We start from the raw sequence: 19,138 nt of genomic DNA, 5'->3' as shown, positions 1-19,138 counted from the left end.
TCAGCGGCGTGACAACGTTTTTTTCTTCCGGAAAAGCACTTGTGAAGCGAGGCCCATGTGGTTGTCAATGAGCGGTTTACTCCAGCACTTTAGAGAGCTTTAAGTCGGCAATTTCAGCACCTGAATGTTCGTGTAGCGCAGTTCAACAAGATGCTACTGGAAGCGCTGGACAGCGATGAGACGGTTGTGTTTGCAGCCGCTGTCGGTAAGAAAGAAGGAGGCCAGAGAGAAGGAGCTAGCTAAGCTACTAGTGTTTTACATGAAGACTTGTGTGCTCGTTAGCACGCAGCTAGAGAGCCTATAGCAGCAAGGACTTCAATCATTTGTTATACATTTGTCTTTGAAAAGCTAATTTTCCTACTACTTGTTATGCGCTTTGTATTTATCCTACTCATTATCAGTGTTAAGCAATTTGTATAATTGTCATACAATTGCAACATTAACAAAATGATTATTGTTACTGTTATACACGTTTAATCCCGGGTTAATTTGACAGATTTATTGTTCTCATGTATTCCTGTCCACACCTGACGAGTATCTGTAGTCTGCATTTGGCTTTACGTTTCTTCTTCTTCTCTCTCAGCCTCTGTACAAGTTCAGGTGGAGCCTGTGGGTCGATGGCTCGAGGCCTATGTGAAGAGAAGGAACAGAACTACATCTGCCTCTTTCCAGGAGCTGGAGGAAGAGGAGGTTTCATCTGAGGAGTCCGAGGATGAAGATCTTCAGCTGCAGGAGCATTCGTTGCTCCGCACGCTGGACCCCAAAGACTGGAAGGTATTGGACCAGATCAGAGATTTGTGACCTGCAAGTCACTTTGTATATCATTCTCTCTCCCTGCACCAAAATCTGTAGGGAACATTACTGATTTTACACCAGGGCACACTGGAGTTGTAGATCCACATATGCCTCCATCTGTAAGGTTAAATGTGTGATGAACTCCTTCATTCAGATTTACCTCAGTGACACAAATGTACCAGACCAGGCTGTGGTAGTGCAGCAGCTCTTGTGTGTCTGGGAGCCAAGTGTGGATTTTCTACATGGAATTTGGTGCAGGTTTCTTAGACTTAAGCTTTTTTTTGCAGATCAGCCTTGTGGTGAGTAGCTTAAATTCACAGTGACACAAGTTGTAGCAAGTAACTTTTGGTTATTGTTGTTGATAATTTTAATAATACATTTATTTGTTGGCACCTTTCTGACACTCAAGGTCGCCTTACACACAAATGCAACATAAAAATAGAATAAAATACTGAAATTAAACAATAGAAATATGCGCACACATTTCTTGCCATGGCCAGTTACATAATAATGAGTCTATGCATAGAGTTATCTAATCTCTGTGTCTGGTCACTTGCTTGCCAGAATCAGGATCACTATGCTGTCCTAGGGATCCCACACTTGAGGTACAAAGCCACACAGAGACAGATCAAAGCTGCCCGTGAGTATTTTTTCTCCTCCTGTTCTGAAGGAAGAAATTCTGTCATATGTTGGGGACATAAGTTGGTCAAATTTTTCTGTTTTTTGGACAGACAAAGCGATTGTGTTGAAGCATCATCCTGACAAAAGGAAAGCAGCTGGTGAGCAGATTGTAGAAGGAGACAACGACTACTTCACCTGTATAACTAAAGGTATGTGATGCCGCTATGTTTCCTCAACATATGGGGACACACATTTTACTATCTACTAATATTGTAGTGTTGCTGTACTCACTTTGCTGTCACTGTTTAAACCTCAGCTATAGAAACGCTGTCGGATCCTGTGAAGAGAAGAGCCTTTGACAGTGTAGATCCAACCTTCGACAACACTGTGCCGTCAAAGAACGAAGGCAAAGAAAACTTTTTTGAAGTGTTTGCTGCAGTTTTTGAGAGAAATGCAAGATGGTCTTCCAAAAAGCACATTTCCAAACTTGGCACCATGGAGTCATCGTTTGAAGAGGTGGATAATTTTTACTCTTTTTGGTAAGTGGAAGGTTTTGTGGTCATTGTGTAGCAAGGGAAGCTAATTTTCAGGGGAAAAACATATTAATAGGATGTAATTGTCTGCTTTTAAAGGTACAACTTTGACTCATGGAGGGAATTCTCTTACCTGGATGAAGAGGAGAAGGAAAAGGCTGAGTGGTGAGCTAACCGTATCACAGCCTTTCAAAGTATAGAACCAAACATTATGAATGAAGTGCCTGACAAACATGTTTTGTCCTGCAGTCGAGATGAGAGGAGGTGGATTGAAAAACAGAATCGAGCCTCCAGAGCTCAGAGGAAGAAGGAGGAGATGAACAGAATACGAACACTAGTTGGTACAGTCATTCAGAGCAACACACACACACACACACACACACACACACAGAAACAGTTGAAAATATCACAAAGATGCACATATCTTTAATATTTCCAGCTTAAATGGTGTCACATTAACAAGTTTTATTTTTCACTGCAGATACTGCCTACAGTTGTGATCCTAGAATAAAGAAATTCAAAGAAGAAGAAAAAGCCCGGAAGGAGTCTGAGAAAAAGGCCAAAGTTGAAGCCAAGAAAAGAGAGCAGGAAGAGAAGGAGCGGGTAAGTCTCCCATTATTGCAAGCAATATAATGGCAATGGATAGCATTGCTCTCTTAGTAAAAGCATTGTAAAGCAATCTTACAAAATAGTCCGTTCTTAAGATTGAGTTAAAATGGCAACAGAATTAGCAGGTCGTTCCACAGTCTGGGAGCCCTGATTGATGCTGTGTCATGTTTGCAGTCCGCTCAGACCTGGTAACGACCAGTGAGGATCTGAAGGAGTGAGACGTGGTGTTTGATGTTAAAAGTAAAATATTACCAATTCATGACTTTAATTGTGTTAGTTAAGGAAGCATTTAGTAACCAGATCTGATTTACTCAGTGGCACCAATGTGTGACAGAGAGACCAGAGGCCCAGCAACAGGTTCTTCCAGCAGGTTTAGGTTCAGATGTTGCATGTTTAGTTGTTTTTACTGACATTTCCTCTGTTTTACACAGGCCCGTCAGGCAGAGCTGGAGGTAGCTCGTTTGGCAAAGGAGAAGGAAGAAGAGGAGGCCAAACAGGCAGCTCAGCTGGCAAAGAAAGAGAAGGAGATCCAGAAGAAGGCCATCAAGAAGGAGAGACAGAAACTTAGGACCACCTGCAAGGTTTGAGATTTGTCTTTCCCCTCATGTCCTTTCATTTCATTTGAGTGTTAAGTAATATCACAAGATCCCCAGCAGGTTTCATACATTTTGCATCATAGATGTTTTTTTGATTGTGAAAAAAGAAACACTTCTTTTGAAATTATGCAAACATTTTAGCAAAATGTCATGATTGCTATATCTTGTGTTTAAGGTGTGTTTAAGTTTACACTTCCCAGTTGACTCAGGATAACATCATATACATGATGATTTGTAGTTAAAATGACTATCAGACTGATATCAGTGATGGTGTACATGAAAAGGTGATTTGGAAAAGTGGAGTAAGTGGTGAGTGAGTCCATGATTCTTTGTAATGTTGTCTGCATCCATCTCTTCCCTCACAGAACTGGAGCTACTTTGCTGACGATGAAGCTGACAACGTGAAAATGATGGAGGAGGTTGAGAAGCTCTGTGACAGACTGGAGCTCACCAGGTAAACTGCAGAAACATCAGAGCAGGGCTCACATACATCCAGGGCTTTCCCTGGGTTTTGTTTTAGAACACCAAGGTGGCAAAGGCTGGAGAACCTGGGTGAAAAATCATGATTTGACCAATGGAAATCTTTTAAATTTTTCAACAAGATGGATCAAAAATAGAAAAAAAATACCATTGTGTGTTTGTCTATTCTTATTAGTCTATGCCTCAATGTCTTAGTAAAACGTGTAACTCATTCTCCACTCCATCAGTCTCATCTGGTTGGCTTGAAAAGGTTGGAGCAAAAATAAATAAAGTAAATTTTTACTTTATTCATCAATATTTCACTCACTTTTCCAGGGTTGTAGTGGTAAATACAGATGTGGTTATATTAAGAATAATCTGTTACAGGGGCTAAAGCCTTATCTCTACCCAGACACTTATTATATTCACTATCTTATATTATTCTCTATGGTCTATTCTATAAACAATTTACTGATATTATATATTTCTTCTGTTACTTATACATGTATCAGGCTGCCTGTCGCCATGATGTCACTAGTATCGGTCAATGGAGCTGAAATGAAGGCAGCAAAACATCAGTTCTTAATCAACGCAGGACGTGTTTCTCTCGTCTCCGTCTCGTGAGAGTGTTGTTATTGTCGCCGATCTTATTGTGGCGATGAAGAACTTTTAATGCCTGCGCCTTTTGTCTTTTTGGAAGAAATAACATTGGGGGTTGTTGAATGTAGTAACGATCTGTTTGGAGCACTGGAGTTTAACTCACACAAAGGGGTCACATGGTGCTGGCGCATGCGACGCAAATGCTTGCGACATATGATGCGTGAGGTTCGCACTATAGATGCTCATATTTCTGTTGTGTCAAGATCATTGGAAACATCGTTTTCTGCAATTTTTCAAACAAGGCGAGGGCCAAAATCACCCAGACGGCCCGCCTTTGCCTTAGACATCTTTGTTTAAATGTATCTAGACACTAAAATAAGCCTGTGCTTACATCCAGAGGAGATTTTAAACAGTTTGTTGTGGCGTGTGTGTGTTTCCAGTCTGCAGTCTCTTAATGAAATCCTGGCCTCAGGCTCCAAAGAGGAAAGCAAGTCAGCTGTGGAGAAGCAGGTAAAAACAATGAATGTGCATTTTTCTACATATGATAGCTTATTATAGCTCTTTAAGCCCAGGACAAGGTTACAACTTAAATAGGTGCCTATGAGTTTACAGCATTTTGCATTTCATTCCAATGTGATTTTTACAAACCATGTTCAAAATAATATTTATTTTTTCCAATAAAAAGTGAGAGCCCAAGTGTACAAACATGCTGTGTGTGTGTTTTCTCTCAGGTGCAGGAAGTGAACGCTCAGCTGCAGAGGGAGAGGGAGGCTGAGATCCAGGCATGGCAGGCGGCCCGCAGTGCCGAACAGGCCAGTGGTGGAGGAGGCGGCGGTGGGAAGGGGTGGAACGAGGAAGACCTCCAGCTTCTCATTAAAGCCGTCAACCTGTTTCCTGCTGGAACCAACGCCAGGTACACAGTCATGCATGTACATGTACAGACTAGATGCAGATAGATCCATGATCGAAGAGAAAACAAAAGAAAAATAATTTCTTGTGTGTTTTATCTGCCGTTGATGAAGCTCGTATCGTTGGCATATTTAAACTTGTATTTGAACTTTTGTTTTTTGATGCCATTTTCAAGTTTTTTTTTGTTTAAATTATGCTAGTTCACATAATGGTTCATGTTCAACCCTGCTTGGGTCTGTAAAGTTGATGTGAAAGTTAAAGAAAAACAAAAAAAAAAAATTCTCTCTTTCTAGATGGGAAGTTATTGCCAACTATATGAACCTACACTCCACCAGTGGCATGAAGAGGACGGCCAAAGATGTCATCAACAAAGCCAAGAATCTCCAACGACTCGGTGAGCAACACAACACAAAACCATACTGCAGACTGTGTTCAGGCTGCTTCCTCATTCATCAGTAGTAACTTTTATTTTTAAATAAACACAGCTGTGTATTTAAAACACACCTTCTTGTTAATTCTAATCAAGTCCCAGTGACAGTCTATTAAAGAAACCAAACCCAGAAACTTAATTTACAGTTGGTTGGTGGTTTTCTTTCTACAAGTCAACAGATGCAATACATTTATATTATAAATTGTATATATATTGTAGTGGCTGAAAGAAAATCTCTTCTCCTAATAATAAAAGAGAAACTCGTTAATACGATACTCGGTATCGGTGCAATATCATAGTCATTGAATAAGATATCGGACAGATAAAAAATTAAAATACAATCCAAAAATCCTATATGTAGCGTGATTGATGATTCACTATGTACAGACTGATTTTAACAATCTTAGCATTTTAGTCACATTTTGGGCTGTTCATTTCTTTATGGGAGGAGAATAATTGTTGCACGGTTGGAGAATTATCTCACTGTCCAAAATGACTGATATTAGTATTGGCAGATACTTTAGTTTGTCATATCGTATCAGAGATGGAAAAAGTGGTATCGTGCCACTGACTTCAAGTTGAAGTTGGAAAAGGTGTATGAACCATGTTAATACTGCAGACAATAGCTGTTCTGTGTCTGTAAAGTGTCTGAGCATTTGTTAAAAGTTTGATGTAGAATTTATTGTTATAAAAAAGTAAAGCATGGGACACAACACTGGGACACAATGACCTCCTGTATTATATGTCAAGGAATAAATAAAAAATGCCACACAGAAGTGTTTGAATAAAACAAAATACCAACTTCATCTTTTAATGACTGATGTTTTAAATCTATATCTTTCACTTTTATTTAAAATGCCACTGGAGTTACCATATTTTATGGTGTAAACCCCCCCCACACACACACCCCCCTATAAACTGCTGATGTCATCTTCTCAGATCCAGGACAGAAAGATGAGATCAACAAAAAAGCCTACGAGAAGTTCAAGAAGGAACACGCTTCAGTGGCACCGTCCATAGACAACGCTGTGCCCTCAGAGAGGTTTGATGGTGAGAATATTTCCACACCTGCATGTTTTCTTTCTCCATTCTTTCCTCATGTTTGGCTCATTAAGTGTCAGAAAATGTTTTGTTTTCAACCCAGTTTCAAAAATTAAAATAACGTGCAATAGCCTACTTGGAAAAGAGTTAAACCATGTTAAATTTCCATCTTGCAATGAAAGTGGTTGTCAAAGAAACACTGCTCGGGAGGCACGTAAACATGACGTTACGCGCATCTTTTTCCAGTCCGTCGTCGTGGAAACTCGTCATGCGTTATAACGCCATTAACGTGCCCAGCACTAATAATATACTTTTTTAATGAAATTATAACAGCCCCGGACCGGCCCAAAAACATGCGTCGGCCCACCGATGGCCAGTCCATGCCTGCACATCAGCTAGAATAACGAACTATGCTGTGAGTGAAACGAAGACTTGTGACGGAGGCACTGAAACCGCTGCGCAGTTTACCCGACTGCATGATTCACATGAGGCTCATTTTCCGTTTAAAAGCGGAAAAATCACACACCTGTGTCATAGAAGCGAAGAAAACAAAAGTTTTTTTTTTCCCCTTTAGTAATCAGCATTGGCTAATTATTTATTAATCGGCCAATTACTTTTCATGGCTTTAAAGGCTGTTGCATTGATAATATTTATTATATTGAATAGAAAAACTAGTGAAATACACTAAATATTATAAATGAAATATCTATATTCATTAGATACGCCATGTTTTTAATTTTAAGCAAAATTACTTGTTATAGCAGAATCTGACCATATTTATCGTCAACTTTCATTGTTTATAACACAAAAACATCCTTCATGGGCGCTTGTGTATTGATTAACTGATATTTCATTCCAATAGTCATCAAAAAAACAGAGGGAACCACATTTAATACAACCCTGGTGGGCAGGAGTGGATAAACCCAGTTGAAAGAGTGCCCACCGGTATGCGGCACTCCTTGAAGTAAAGCGAACACAACCACAAAGAAGAGGGGTAATTGATTGGTCAACAATAGCCGGCATTCAATTGGTTGACCGCGTTGATGCAGAAAAAAACTGGAGAGCAGAGCAGAAATCTGCGCGAGCAGCAATATAAAGGAGTGCAAGCACACAGTTTGCGTATGAGCAGAACAAATTTGAGTGCGAGAGCCGAGTTTTGAGAGACAATATCACAAAATCTGAACGTGAAATCAATAAATAATGCTCTCAAATCAATATAATATGCACTTGAATTAAGATAGGAAATGATCTCCATTATTCTAAGCCAATTTACTGCTGTAATTATTTTCTAAATGATTAGAAAATTAGGTTAACACCCAGTCCTACATGAAAAAAATACAAATACTGTGAAACCGATATAATTTTGAAAAATACCGTGATTATACATTTTTGGTCATACTTCCTCTTTGTAACAATGCTGTTTGTGTCTTTCAGCCTCTGGCGGCGATGGTAACGCTGCACCGTGGACCACAGAGGAGCAGAAGCTTCTGGAACAGGCTCTGAAGACGTACCCAGTGAGCACACCTGAGCGGTGGGAGAAGATTGCTGCTGCTGTCCCCGGACGAAACAAGAAAGACTGTATGAAGAGGTACAAGGTAAGACGGTGTCCTGTGGTGAGGCTTGCCATGTCCCATCATTTTTTTTTTTAAGTTTTGAACTAAAACACACGTCTGTTTCTCTGACAGGAACTGGTGGAGATGGTTAAAGCAAAGAAAGCTGCACAGGAACAAGTGGCAGCCAAGAGTAAAAAATGACAAGAACAACAAAAGACAATAGTATCCGTGTTATTTTAACATTATTGTGTTGGTCTTTATTTTATAATAAAAAAAATTAAAGAGGAGTTAAATAGCGTGTCTGTTTCTATGCTGTACAGTTAAAAGGTGAGTCTCTGCTCAGGGTCTCATCCAGAACATTCCACTGCGGATCTTGTTGTAGTCGGGCAGCTGTTCAATCGGACCTGAAACAAAGACGGGTTGTATGTGAGGACTTTATTGAAGCCAAACATGACTTTCAGAGGTGGATGATCATCATCATAGAGAAATTCTTTAATATTAGCTCAAAGGATGACAGGAGCTGCTGGTTTACTGCTACATTGTTTGATTATCTGGAGACACTTGGGTAAATTGGAGAGGTGGATTTCAAACACTGAAATAACACATTCGGTCTCGATGGAGTCCAAAATAATACAATATCTACGATTTGAGTAGTAATACTTTTTTTTTTTTTAAGTTGAGCTTCACTTCAACATACACAATAATGGAAGTAATCGAGCAGTACCACATGACATCGGTATATTAACTGCACCATTGAAATGTAAAGATGGGGAATGGTGAAACTGGGATATACAAATAAAGATTGACTGATTGATGATAAGCATGACTGGGGTAAATGGTATGAATTTGACATAAATCCTCAACTGCAGTCTCTGTAGTTTGCCAATTGTGCTTTCAAAGCGCTGTTAGAAAATGACTATCTTCAGCCCTAGTCCAAATTAAGTTTTACTTCAGTCTGCCTGCTGTATACTAAAAGCCATCAAAATGATATGCACCTCACTAAAAGCATGGCTGACGTGCAGTTTGAACTTTGTAGACTTTGGGGACTACACAGGTTTACCTGCTACAACATGGACAACATGATGCTCTAAATCTATTATTTAATAATTCATAATCAGCAACATACCAACTGCTGCGATGGCAGGAGCTTTGTTGTGGATGTATTTGGTGCACACATCCTTAATGGTGGTTGCATCAATGGCCTAATGAGGGTAAGAAAACAAAAGAGTAAGATTCTGCAGCCATTTCACACACACCTATTAAAAAGGACAAGTAGAGGAATAATTTGTAACATTACAAATCACTGAACTAGCTTAAGCCTTAGTTGGAGAAGTCTAGTTCTTTGATCTTTAACTTTTGAATCAACAACTGAATCCGCTCACGTCAATTCTGGCTTCCAACTCGTGTAGAGGGATCCTGCGGCTGTAGCACAACATCTGTCTGCCGATGTCCTCACAGGTGGGGGTGGATCCTGGAGAGAGAAAACAAACGGGAGACATTTACGGTCAACCCATGAGGCTGCTGCAGTTTCTGCTTCCTGCTCGCCTGACGTCACACTGCCTTACCGTCAAGATGCAGGAGCATGTTGGTTTTAAGCAGATTCTTTGCCCGAGCCACTTCACTCTCCGTCACACTCGTGCAAAGAGACATCCTAACAGGAAACAACAAAAATGTCACTCTGGTTCCATGAAGGCAGCATTCAGACCTGGAAGTGGACTACACAGCATTGTCTGTTCTAAATATTGTGTTTTTTTTTTTTCTTGAGCAGACCTAAATGACTATTGGAATAATATATGTAAAGAAATACATTTAGAAAAGGAATTTTAAGAATACCAACACCAATGACACAAAATGGCTGAAATCAGAGTCCATCTCAATTCAAGACATGGAAAGATTAACTTATGTAAATTTACAATATGAAGCTAATATAAATACTTTTGCCTGTGTTTTTGATGAGAAATAAAAAAGTATCTTTGAAACAAGCTGAATACATTTTAACAAAATGAGTAACATTTATTCAAGTCACCTTCAAGGCCAAAGGTCATGGGTTTGTACACTTTTTTGTACACAGGTTAAATTCATTTTTCAGGCTTTTCCAGCACCTCACAGCTGTAAATAATTTTATTTCATTTGTGTCCTATGTTACATGTTCCTTTATGTGTTTTCTGGGTATATGTTTTGTAGTGGCATTCTTACTACCAAAAGGCCACTTGAGGGAATTTGAAGCCATTTCCAACGCGTGGTGGTGTACAACAATGATGTCCTCCATTGGCTTGAGTTTGACACTTTTATAAGCTTGCAAATCGTTCAAGCGTAGGTCCCACAAGACTTAAAACCAGGCTTGTGTATAAAAGACTAAAAATACTAATACTGTGACACAAAACAATTCAATTCAATTGCTGCACACACACACACACGGTTGAAAAACTGTGTAGCTTCCCTGATCCTAATTCCCCCCACCTCCTCAGCTGTGTCTCCCCTATCTAACCTTTGTGTGACTAATTACCCAGCCCATGCTCACAGGTGTGCAAGTAACCCATAACAACCAGTGCCTCACCACTGACACACCCACATTCACTCACACAAGCACACAGATCCAAATTGGCCACAACCCGTTTTCATATACTGCATCCCCACTCAGTACTAGAAAAAAAATATATGCAAACACATACTCAATACAATACATTATTATTTCACTCAGTGCCACAATAAAAGAGATGGAATGTTGCTATAAACAACCAGAATGTAATGAAACAGTAGTTGGCGTTGTAACGAACAAGGGCACATCAGCGGTGGGAGACATTTAGCTAAAAATAACTTCCTTCTTGAACAAAATCCAAGCACTTTCAAAGACCCATGTCTATTTAGGGCAATTTTCAAAAAACCTTGAAGGGCCTTGGAACGAATATATGTTTTGAATAAGTGCCTGTATGAGTGTCCAGTGAACTTACCATTCCATCTGAGTGAAGTGCATCATGTCATTGATGGTGCCAGGCTCACACACCATGTAGAGACCCCACAGGCCTGTGTCTGTGTAGCAGGTGTTGAAGGACTGGAAGCTGTGGCACAGGTTTCCCTGACAGGCCATCTGAGCCAGTTTACTGGACAGATTCTGAGGTCACACAGGTCAACACGCACATGTCAGAAAAACATGAACTGGGCCAACATGGAACTGTGTGTGTGTGTGTGTGTGTGTGTGTGTGTCTGTGTGCTGCACTGTTGTAGACCAGTACTCACCACGCCTCCACCGAAAGACCGGTCCCAGTTTCCAATGAGTGTGTTTGCAACCATGAGGGGGATGGTGTCAGGGTGAGACCACCCCACTGCCTCCACAGTGATGGCGATATGAGCCAGAGGCATCTTATCATCACGCACACGGATCTGTGGCAACAACAGGACACAAAGTGTGGACTGAATAATATTATTACTGGTGGTGGTGGTGGTGGTTGCTAAACAGCAGGACCACGTACTGAGTGTGGGTGCTGGCATATTTTGTACCCACTCAAGAGTCATGAGTACTTAAATAAACTGCTTTTAATTAGCATTGAGACTTAACCTTACCTCACTTCCTGTGAAGAGACAGGGAGGAAGTGCTGGAGCTTCTCCTTGATAATGACCTGGAAGTTTTCCAAAGTGATACTTGGCCAAATCGATAAGCTCATTGTGAGAAACTCCTGTTTAGATACAGAAGGTAGGTGTTTTCACTGTGGTGTGAATTCATGACCATGTGTACAGGTTTATATCAAAATGCACATCAGCTCGTATGAGAGCACAAGCATAACAGAAACAGCTCTGACCTCCAGCTGCAGACAGCACTATTCTGGGCCCTTTGTAGTGAGTGGTGATGTACTCCACCAGGTCTCCTCTGTTGATGGTTCTGCACCACAAACACACACAACAGTCAGAGCATGAAAAAGCCCTGCGATGACACTGCTTTGACCACCTCAGTCACTTGTCACTCTTACTTGATGTTCTCAGTGGGACCCAGGATGGTTCTGCCCAGAGCTGTGGACTGATACGCTGTGGCGTGTAGGTAGTCAAAGACCACTTCCTGCAGATTGGTCTCCACTTCCTGCATCTCTCTGAGGATGACCCCTCGCTCCCTCTCGATCTCTGCCTCACCCAGAGTGCTGTTCTGGATGATGTCAGCCAGAATCTCCACAGCTTCACACAAACAAACAGAAAACTCATGAGAGACTGGTTATTATATAAACACATCTGGAAGTCAAAGACTGGGAGCAGGGTTATTGTGGACAACAATAAAAGTAAGACTCACCAAAACACCGAGAAATTTCATGGTGTTAACAATTGGCAATGTTGTACCTACCACTCACACATAGCAGATCTCACTACCATCTTGTAGACTTTCCCTTTCGCTATCTTGTCACATATCACCACTAACGCTCGTCTCTACCCACTCCACTTGACTGCATTCTCTTCTTCACCTCAATTACACAACCTATCATGTGAAATATACAGATTTTATACATATATAAAGCAAGGTGGCAATATGTTCATTGTCCATGTATAATGAACGAAAAACAAAAACCTCAAAATCTAATTTTTTCATTTCATTTCTTTGCTTCGAACAGACGTGTAGGTCGTAATTTAATTGCCATCAGTGTCATTTTAACATTTCAGTAAAGGCCTTAATGTCACAGGCACTCAGATCCTCTGCGCTGCTGTACCTCGGGGAAGATCCTTGGAGAAAGCTTTGGCATAATACACAGTTTGCTCCCTGGACGTGTAGGCATTCAGATGAGCTCCCATGTTCTCAATCTCCAGCTCCAGATCCAGCTGAGACCGTTTCCTGGTGCCCTGACATATACATAGACACTTTTAATATTAATATATCAATCAATAAGACCAAACACAGTCAAATGAGTGCACACTAGTTTAACAAAGACATCAAAGACGTTTACATCAATGTTGGCACTTTAGGGGTATAAAACTGAGTCGATCTCTGTTGTCTCTGCATGCAACACTATTGGTGCAATGCATGGATGTATTATATGAACTGGATAGAGCACCGCCCCCTCAGCCTTGAAGACAATTTTGTCATGGTGGTCACTGTGGGTACTGCAACAAAAAATCCAATGGGGCCCAAAAGCAATTTTCCCATTGACCACAATAGTAAAAGAGACGCCTGTAAAAGTGACACCTCGAGACATGGACACTGGCTTTTAGAGATCTTTAAATTATAGGTTTTTGATTCATGGAGTTTCATATTTGAAAAACATTCCTAAAGGCCATAAAAAGCCCAGACAAATCTTATTTTCCTGAGTGACTTCACAGCTGTGTATGAGCACATGGCCATGTGGCATCTCTGGAATGCCAAATTAATGGTTTAAAGCTGAAGCTAACGTGATGTCGGTATTCATGAAATCCTCTAGCGCACGTCATTAGCGTACTCTCATCATGCCTTTCGCTGTTCATGTACGCACCAAGCAAGTCGATAACGCGGACGGCTCGATCACATAGGTGAGAGCCATTATGGGAGTGACACTACTGCGCATGCTCTATGGGCCCCATAACCCTGAAATAAACGCAGAAGTCAAAAACTTTTTTGGCATATGCGCTGGGTGAGCAGCTTCATAGGAATGAACGGAGCCAAAGGGGCGGTGCTCTATCCAGTTCATATAACACATCCATGGTGCAATAACCCCAACATGGGACTCCAAGATGGCTGCCACCACAGAAACAGCATTAACCATTAACCATTCCGTTTGTCAAAAAAATATATTGAGCATTGTTTATTAACTGGTATTGCTAATATTGGCTCGCCCAAAATACTTTTGATCAAATGGAGCACAGTGAACTGAGGGGTGGCATCACTACCAGTTCCAACTTCCGATGTAAATGGAATGCAACATATGTGTTTTTATTCACTAGATAGATAGATAGATAGATAGATAGATAGATAGATACTTTATTGATCAATTGTCCTCTATTCCTACACATTGCTGCATACAATATGAATTAGAACAATTTAAATTAAATAGGTAAGTCCAGATCACAGTAGTAATAACAATCATGTACTGCTTCCATCTCACCTTAAACGCCATATGTTCCAGGAAATGTGCCGTGCCATTATTTCTCTGGTTCTCATAACGACTGCCAGCGTCAATCCAGAGACCCACCTGGAAAAAGGCAGTGAACATTAGATTACATCTTCACACTGAGTGCTGCACTGAAGCATACTGTACATCATCCAAGTCCGTAACTTCCCAACTACCTTGCTGTTGTTCTAGAAATAAAACTTGTAACCTTGTGATTGTCCATGCTTGATGATACAATAGTTTGTCTGATCCTGGCATGACTGATCTACACTAAATTATCTTTACACTGTGTTAATAACTTTTGGTCAAGTCTATCTCTCTGTATAGAAATTGTCTCGATTCATGTAGCAATATATTCATATTCAAATAAGTACAGTTGAGACTCATAGTTTTTTATTGTCAACGATCAGTTCAATCAGGACAGCTATGATAAATAGGCTGTATTTATATAGGACATTTCTAGTGTGTGATGACCACTCTATGCTGCTTTACACTACAGTTTCGCCATTCACATCCATTCCCTCACACATTCTTACAGCGCTTCTATGCACATTGTTTTGCTATCACACATCTTCCATACCCATTTACACGCTGCCAGCACAGTCAGGATCCATGTGGGGTTAAGTGTCTTGCCCAAGCACACATCCAAGTAAAGGTTAGCGGAGCCAGAACAGTTTGAAGACGACTTGAGTTACTGTCATATAGGCTTCGGAGTAGTAGTGGAGGAGCATTTACTTTAGAAGCAGAGGTATCAAACACACAAGAGGAACAGCAACTGCCCATGTTGTGTTTGCCCGGGGAGAGAAAGGAACCTTGTACTTTTTACTTACCGTACATGTGCTGAGCCCCGAATCCTCTGAAGCCACGCGGAGCCCGTTTTCTAAAGCCGTCACCTTGGTTTCAGGAACATTGAGGGAGACCCGTTGAGCAGCCTGTGTCGCCAAGAGTCTCTGAGGTCCTGCTGTGACCTACAGGTGAAGCACAGGTGGACAGTTAACCAGGAAGTCACAATTACACTACTTATTATTATGTCATCTGGAATTATCATTACAGATCTGTGACTTCATTGTAATTTCACTGTGAGTAGTATCTATCTATCTAGATAGATAGATAGATAGATAGATAGATAGATAGATAGATAGATAGATAGATAGATATAGTATCTATCTATCTATATCTATATATCTCTATATATCTGCAATGTCAGTCTTACTAGTCAAAACTACAGTTTCAGATATCTGCAATTCATGTGTATGGGGTTTATCATAATAGATATCTGTCTCGAACATGAATTGTGACTAGTCATCCTGACTAGTATAAACTGAATTGCAGATAGTTGTAACTGTAGTTTTGACTAGTAAGAATGACGTTGCAGACATACCGATTAAATGTTAAAACTGCTTGTCTATATTTGTTCGGTATTACGCAAGCAAAACGTAATATGTTACTTTAAAAGTCCTTAACATTAGCTGGGAATGTCACTGCTGTCAGCTAGCTTTACATTACGTCGGGAGACACGCGGGGAGGGTTCCCTCCGCTACACTCTATATGTATAACTGTCGAACAACCTTCGAGGAAGCGTTATATCAAAAACATGAGAGTTGACATATTCTTCTTACCCGAATTAAAGAATTGGTTTTCAGTCGTTGAAGGAGATATCTCCCAGAAGACGCGAAACGCTGTAAGGACGCCGCCATATTGTTTATCTGTCACATTACGCATGTGCTGCTTTTACTGACGCAAACAGGTCGCAGCGTCCGACCGGAATGACGAGGTGAAGACTACAAAGTAAAAGTCTCAAATACAACAGAAAGAAATATGCACACAAATTCACACAAATTGAGTATTTTATGTTCAGGGGTGCCTTTTTTTTTATTACAATACGTTATAGTAAAAACAAATCTTATTTGATATATTTTATTTACTTCTATAACAGCGAGGGACCATTGGCGAATGCCATGTGCTTGCTCAGGGAACATTTTTAGGACAAGTGTAATACTAACACTGTGCTATGAATATGTGTGGAATGGTTGAAGTGATATATTTACCCAGCTTGTATTGTCAAACCAGCAGTGGTGTACATGGGGAAGTGCCCTACTGGCAACCATTCATATGTGGCTTCTACAGCAAAATATTCATTCTAAAAAAAAAGAGGTTTCTAAAGGAGTGCATTTCTAGTGGGGAAAGGTGATGCAGTGTTTTCCCTACAAGGTCCCTACTGCCCCTTACATGACATTCCTGATAGGAAATGATATTCATTGATCGCTGTTTCATGCCCATCTGGGCTGTAAAGGTTGTCCCTGTATAAGTATACACAGATGTGTGAGAAGGTTTGAATTATTTACTGGAGGTGCTTGCCCCACCGGTGTGCAGTAGGTGCCCTTTTAATTTTCGCCTCTGCCCTTCCAAATGTCTGTGCACGCCACTGCTCACCAGTAAAGATGTGAGAAGTTTTACTCACTGAAAAACAGTTTCTCTTCATGGGCAATAAAGCTTAAATCTAATTTTATAATGTGTAAATGCGTTTTTTTCTATTACATTGAACCATTTAACCATAATAAATATCACTTAAAATCAATTATTTCACCTTGTTTCAAAATTATGCATTTTTGTATTTACAAAAATACAAAATGTATTTGAAAAATACACAACTTTATTGATCACATTAATACATTGTTAATGCTGAAGATACAAAAAAGGAAACCATTTCAACAATACAGAACGTTCCCCATTTGCCCTCTTCATGAATCACGTTTATTTTGAAAGGGTGTGACAGTTGGAAAAGCGGAAGCGTGGCGTTAGCCAAGCGCGAATTTCTTTAATGGATCTTGCAAGTTTTGTTGTAGATAGTCAACCTTTCCACCGCAGTTCACGGTGAGTGGATGATCCACGCACATCTACAAACATCAGGGACTCCGCTGCTGTGAAAAATATTTGACGGTATTTCTCCATTCGCTCTGTTACCTGGTTCTTTGCCGGGTTTATTATAAAGTTGTGTGGGTATTGTTAGCTAACAGTGATGCACAGTTAGCTATTGTCGCTAATTGGGGGCCTTGACCTAAGCCCTTACTGTTCAGCAACAGTTCAGTCAGCAGCTGTTTTCTTTGCTTAAATTCTGTCAGATAAGAAATCGCGGATTGTGGAGACATAATGGACGGAGATCTGGAAGATGGAGAAATCTCCGGGTCCGGCTCGGACACTGAGATGGGGACACCAGCAGCAGCAGTACAAGCTCGACCCCAGGTTCCTCCAGGGTTCAGCGGTCAGTCCTTCCAGAGCAGAGCCGCTGTCCAGCCCCCTCCAGCCGCCTACCGCAGTGCCGGGAGAACGGCGGAGTCCAGCGAAAGTGACCCGGATTCGTCGGACGAGGAGGCGGCAGTGTGGCGCAAGAAGCGCCAGAAAGTGTCCAATGCTCCGGAGCCTCCGCCCGCATCCACCGCCCGACCAGGGCCGACACGCCTGCTCGGCCCCAGCGCGATGGGAGAGCGCAAGGTGAACAACATCTGGGGCTCCGTGGTCCAGGAGCAGTGTCAGGACGCCATGACCGCAGAGCTGGGTATATTCGGCATGGAAGGCGAAGTTAGCATGTCCAGCAGGAATGTGGAGACTTACAACTTTGTCCTGGCTCGTAAAATAATGGAGAAGGAGAAAGAGATGGAAATGCTGTCCAAGAATGAAGGAGAGGTGAACATGCTGGACGAGCAGTTAGAGGACTACATGAAGGGCCGTGGACCTGAGGAGAGGCCAGGAGGTGACGCAAAGAGGAAAAGGGCAGCAAAAGATAGACTGGGCCCCAGAGCTGAGATGGACATCAAGGGCAGATATGAGATCACAGAGGATGATTCTGAGGACAAAGTGGCAGATGAGATCGCATACAGGCTGCAAGAGCCTAAAATGGATCTCATAGAGCGGGTTGTTAAAATTATTGGAACAAAAAAGGCTATAGAGCTGCTCGGAGAGACTGCCACACTGGAGGAGAGCGGTGGTGTGTACACTATGGACGGCAGCAGGCGGCGGACGCCTGGTGGGGTGTACCTCAACCTGCTGAAGAACACGCCCAGCATCACCAAATCTCAGGTCCGAAAGATATTCATGGAGGAAAGTCAGAAAGAGCAAAAGGTCAAGAAAGCTGCACAGAAGAGGAGGCGGCACATGGTGGCCAAGAAGATGAAGCAGGCCATCACCACACTGAACCTACAGGAACACGACGACGGCTCCAGGGAGACTTTTGCCAGTGACACAAACGAGGCCTTGGAGTCACTGGAGGAAGCTGTGGAGGAGGAAGAGGAGGCTCAGGAGGAAGCTGCCGTGGGGACAGAGGAGACACCTGTGGTCTACAGCTCCACAGACCTGGAGGTGTTCTGAGAACTGTCTGCTGTTTGGATTCAGAGTTCAAAGAATAAGGACGGCCTGAGATGAAAAACACTGAGTGCACTGTGTAATAGACAGTACATAATCACCTGTTTCTTACTTTATGAATGAAAAAGGAGCTTGTTTTGTATGAATCCGACTCTTAGAGTCCAGCACATGTAAGCAGAGACACTTATCTGAATCATCAAACATCCAAGTCATGGGTGTGTACAACAAACTGTACATGTTGTCAAAATATTATTTCTGTTCTATAATTTTCGTTTACACTTCCTGAGGTTTTGTTCACTTCATCTGTTTGTGTCTGGATTATAAATAAAGGTGACAATGGGAAAATGATATGCAAAAATGTGTAGATTCTTTATACATTTATACTTGATTTAAAATAAGTATCAATAAATTATACCTGGTGGTATGAAGTGGTTTTCAGGGATAGGGATATTCAGCTTCATCTTCACCAATAAATGTTGCTAAATTTGACACACTATACCTTTAAAACTAAATGAGATAATGTTACTTTATATTATTATCGTTCTTGATTCCTCATATTGTAGGATGTGCTATG

At 41.2% G+C, this 19,138-nt stretch overlaps 3 protein-coding genes across 4 annotated transcripts; 2 read left to right on the top strand and 1 right to left on the bottom strand.

Moving 5' to 3' along the window:
* The first annotated feature begins 42 nt into the window (after window positions 1–42).
* On the top strand, window positions 43–8,423 carry dnajc2 (DnaJ (Hsp40) homolog, subfamily C, member 2). Its single transcript, XM_083907309.1, has 16 exons — window positions 43–205; window positions 584–774; window positions 1,360–1,435; window positions 1,527–1,625; window positions 1,733–1,955; window positions 2,049–2,114; window positions 2,199–2,290; window positions 2,431–2,552; window positions 2,990–3,139; window positions 3,520–3,608; window positions 4,654–4,723; window positions 4,945–5,126; window positions 5,416–5,516; window positions 6,492–6,602; window positions 8,028–8,188; window positions 8,279–8,423. Exons 1-16 carry the CDS (start codon window positions 151–153, stop codon window positions 8,345–8,347), a joined length of 1,857 nt encoding a protein of 618 aa, XP_083763435.1. The 5' UTR covers window positions 43–150; the 3' UTR covers window positions 8,348–8,423.
* On the bottom strand, window positions 8,389–15,910 carry pmpcb (peptidase, mitochondrial processing subunit beta). The gene is made up of 13 exons (XM_083907310.1): window positions 15,825–15,910; window positions 15,036–15,173; window positions 14,200–14,286; window positions 12,835–12,964; window positions 12,112–12,310; window positions 11,944–12,023; window positions 11,708–11,820; window positions 11,384–11,527; window positions 11,098–11,258; window positions 9,712–9,797; window positions 9,529–9,617; window positions 9,273–9,348; window positions 8,389–8,550 (listed from the first exon to the last, which is right to left on the bottom strand). Exons 1-13 carry the CDS (start codon window positions 15,900–15,902, stop codon window positions 8,486–8,488), a joined length of 1,446 nt encoding a protein of 481 aa, XP_083763436.1. The 5' UTR covers window positions 15,903–15,910; the 3' UTR covers window positions 8,389–8,485.
* A 1,075-nt stretch (window positions 15,911–16,985) lies between these two features.
* On the top strand, window positions 16,986–18,843 carry phax (phosphorylated adaptor for RNA export). Of its 2 annotated transcripts, none has more exons than XM_083907201.1 (2): window positions 16,986–17,079; window positions 17,328–18,843. In XM_083907201.1, exon 2 carries the CDS (start codon window positions 17,356–17,358, stop codon window positions 18,568–18,570), a length of 1,215 nt encoding a protein of 404 aa, XP_083763327.1. In that variant the 5' UTR covers window positions 16,986–17,079; window positions 17,328–17,355; the 3' UTR covers window positions 18,571–18,843. The 2 variants fall into 2 exon arrangements, with proteins under 2 accessions (XP_083763327.1, XP_083763326.1); XM_083907200.1 differs by having other exon boundaries at window positions 17,025–17,145.
* The last annotated feature ends 295 nt before the right edge of the window (window positions 18,844–19,138 follow it).

The sequence above is a fragment of the Microchirus variegatus genome (assembly GCF_963457635.1).
Source record: "Microchirus variegatus genome assembly, chromosome: 20".
NCBI lineage: Eukaryota > Metazoa > Chordata > Actinopteri > Pleuronectiformes > Soleidae > Microchirus > Microchirus variegatus.
Note: the sequence above shows the minus strand (reverse complement) of the source record. Positions and strands in the feature narration are given on the sequence as shown.

Bases quoted from the DNA above. Each gene is read 5' to 3' on its own strand.
- dnajc2 (XM_083907309.1), top strand. From the start codon at position 151: ATGCTACTGGAAGCGCTGGACAGCGATGAGACGGTTGTGTTTGCAGCC. The intron at 1,436-1,526 runs GTGAGTATTTTT...TTTTTTGGACAG, and splicing joins GAGACAGATCAAAGCTGCCC to ACAAAGCGATTGTGTTGAAG. The intron at 2,115-2,198 runs GTGAGCTAACCG...TTTGTCCTGCAG, and splicing joins GAGAAGGAAAAGGCTGAGTG to TCGAGATGAGAGGAGGTGGA.
- pmpcb (XM_083907310.1), bottom strand. From the start codon at position 15,902: ATGGCGGCGTCCTTACAGCGTTTCGCGTCTTCTGGGAGATATCTCCTT. The intron at 9,618-9,711 runs GTAAGGCAGTGT...TTCTCTCTCCAG, and splicing joins CATGCTCCTGCATCTTGACG to GATCCACCCCCACCTGTGAG. The intron at 9,349-9,528 runs GTGAGCGGATTC...TACCCTCATTAG, and splicing joins AGTTGGAAGCCAGAATTGAC to GCCATTGATGCAACCACCAT.
- phax (XM_083907201.1), top strand. From the start codon at position 17,356: ATGGACGGAGATCTGGAAGATGGAGAAATCTCCGGGTCCGGCTCGGAC.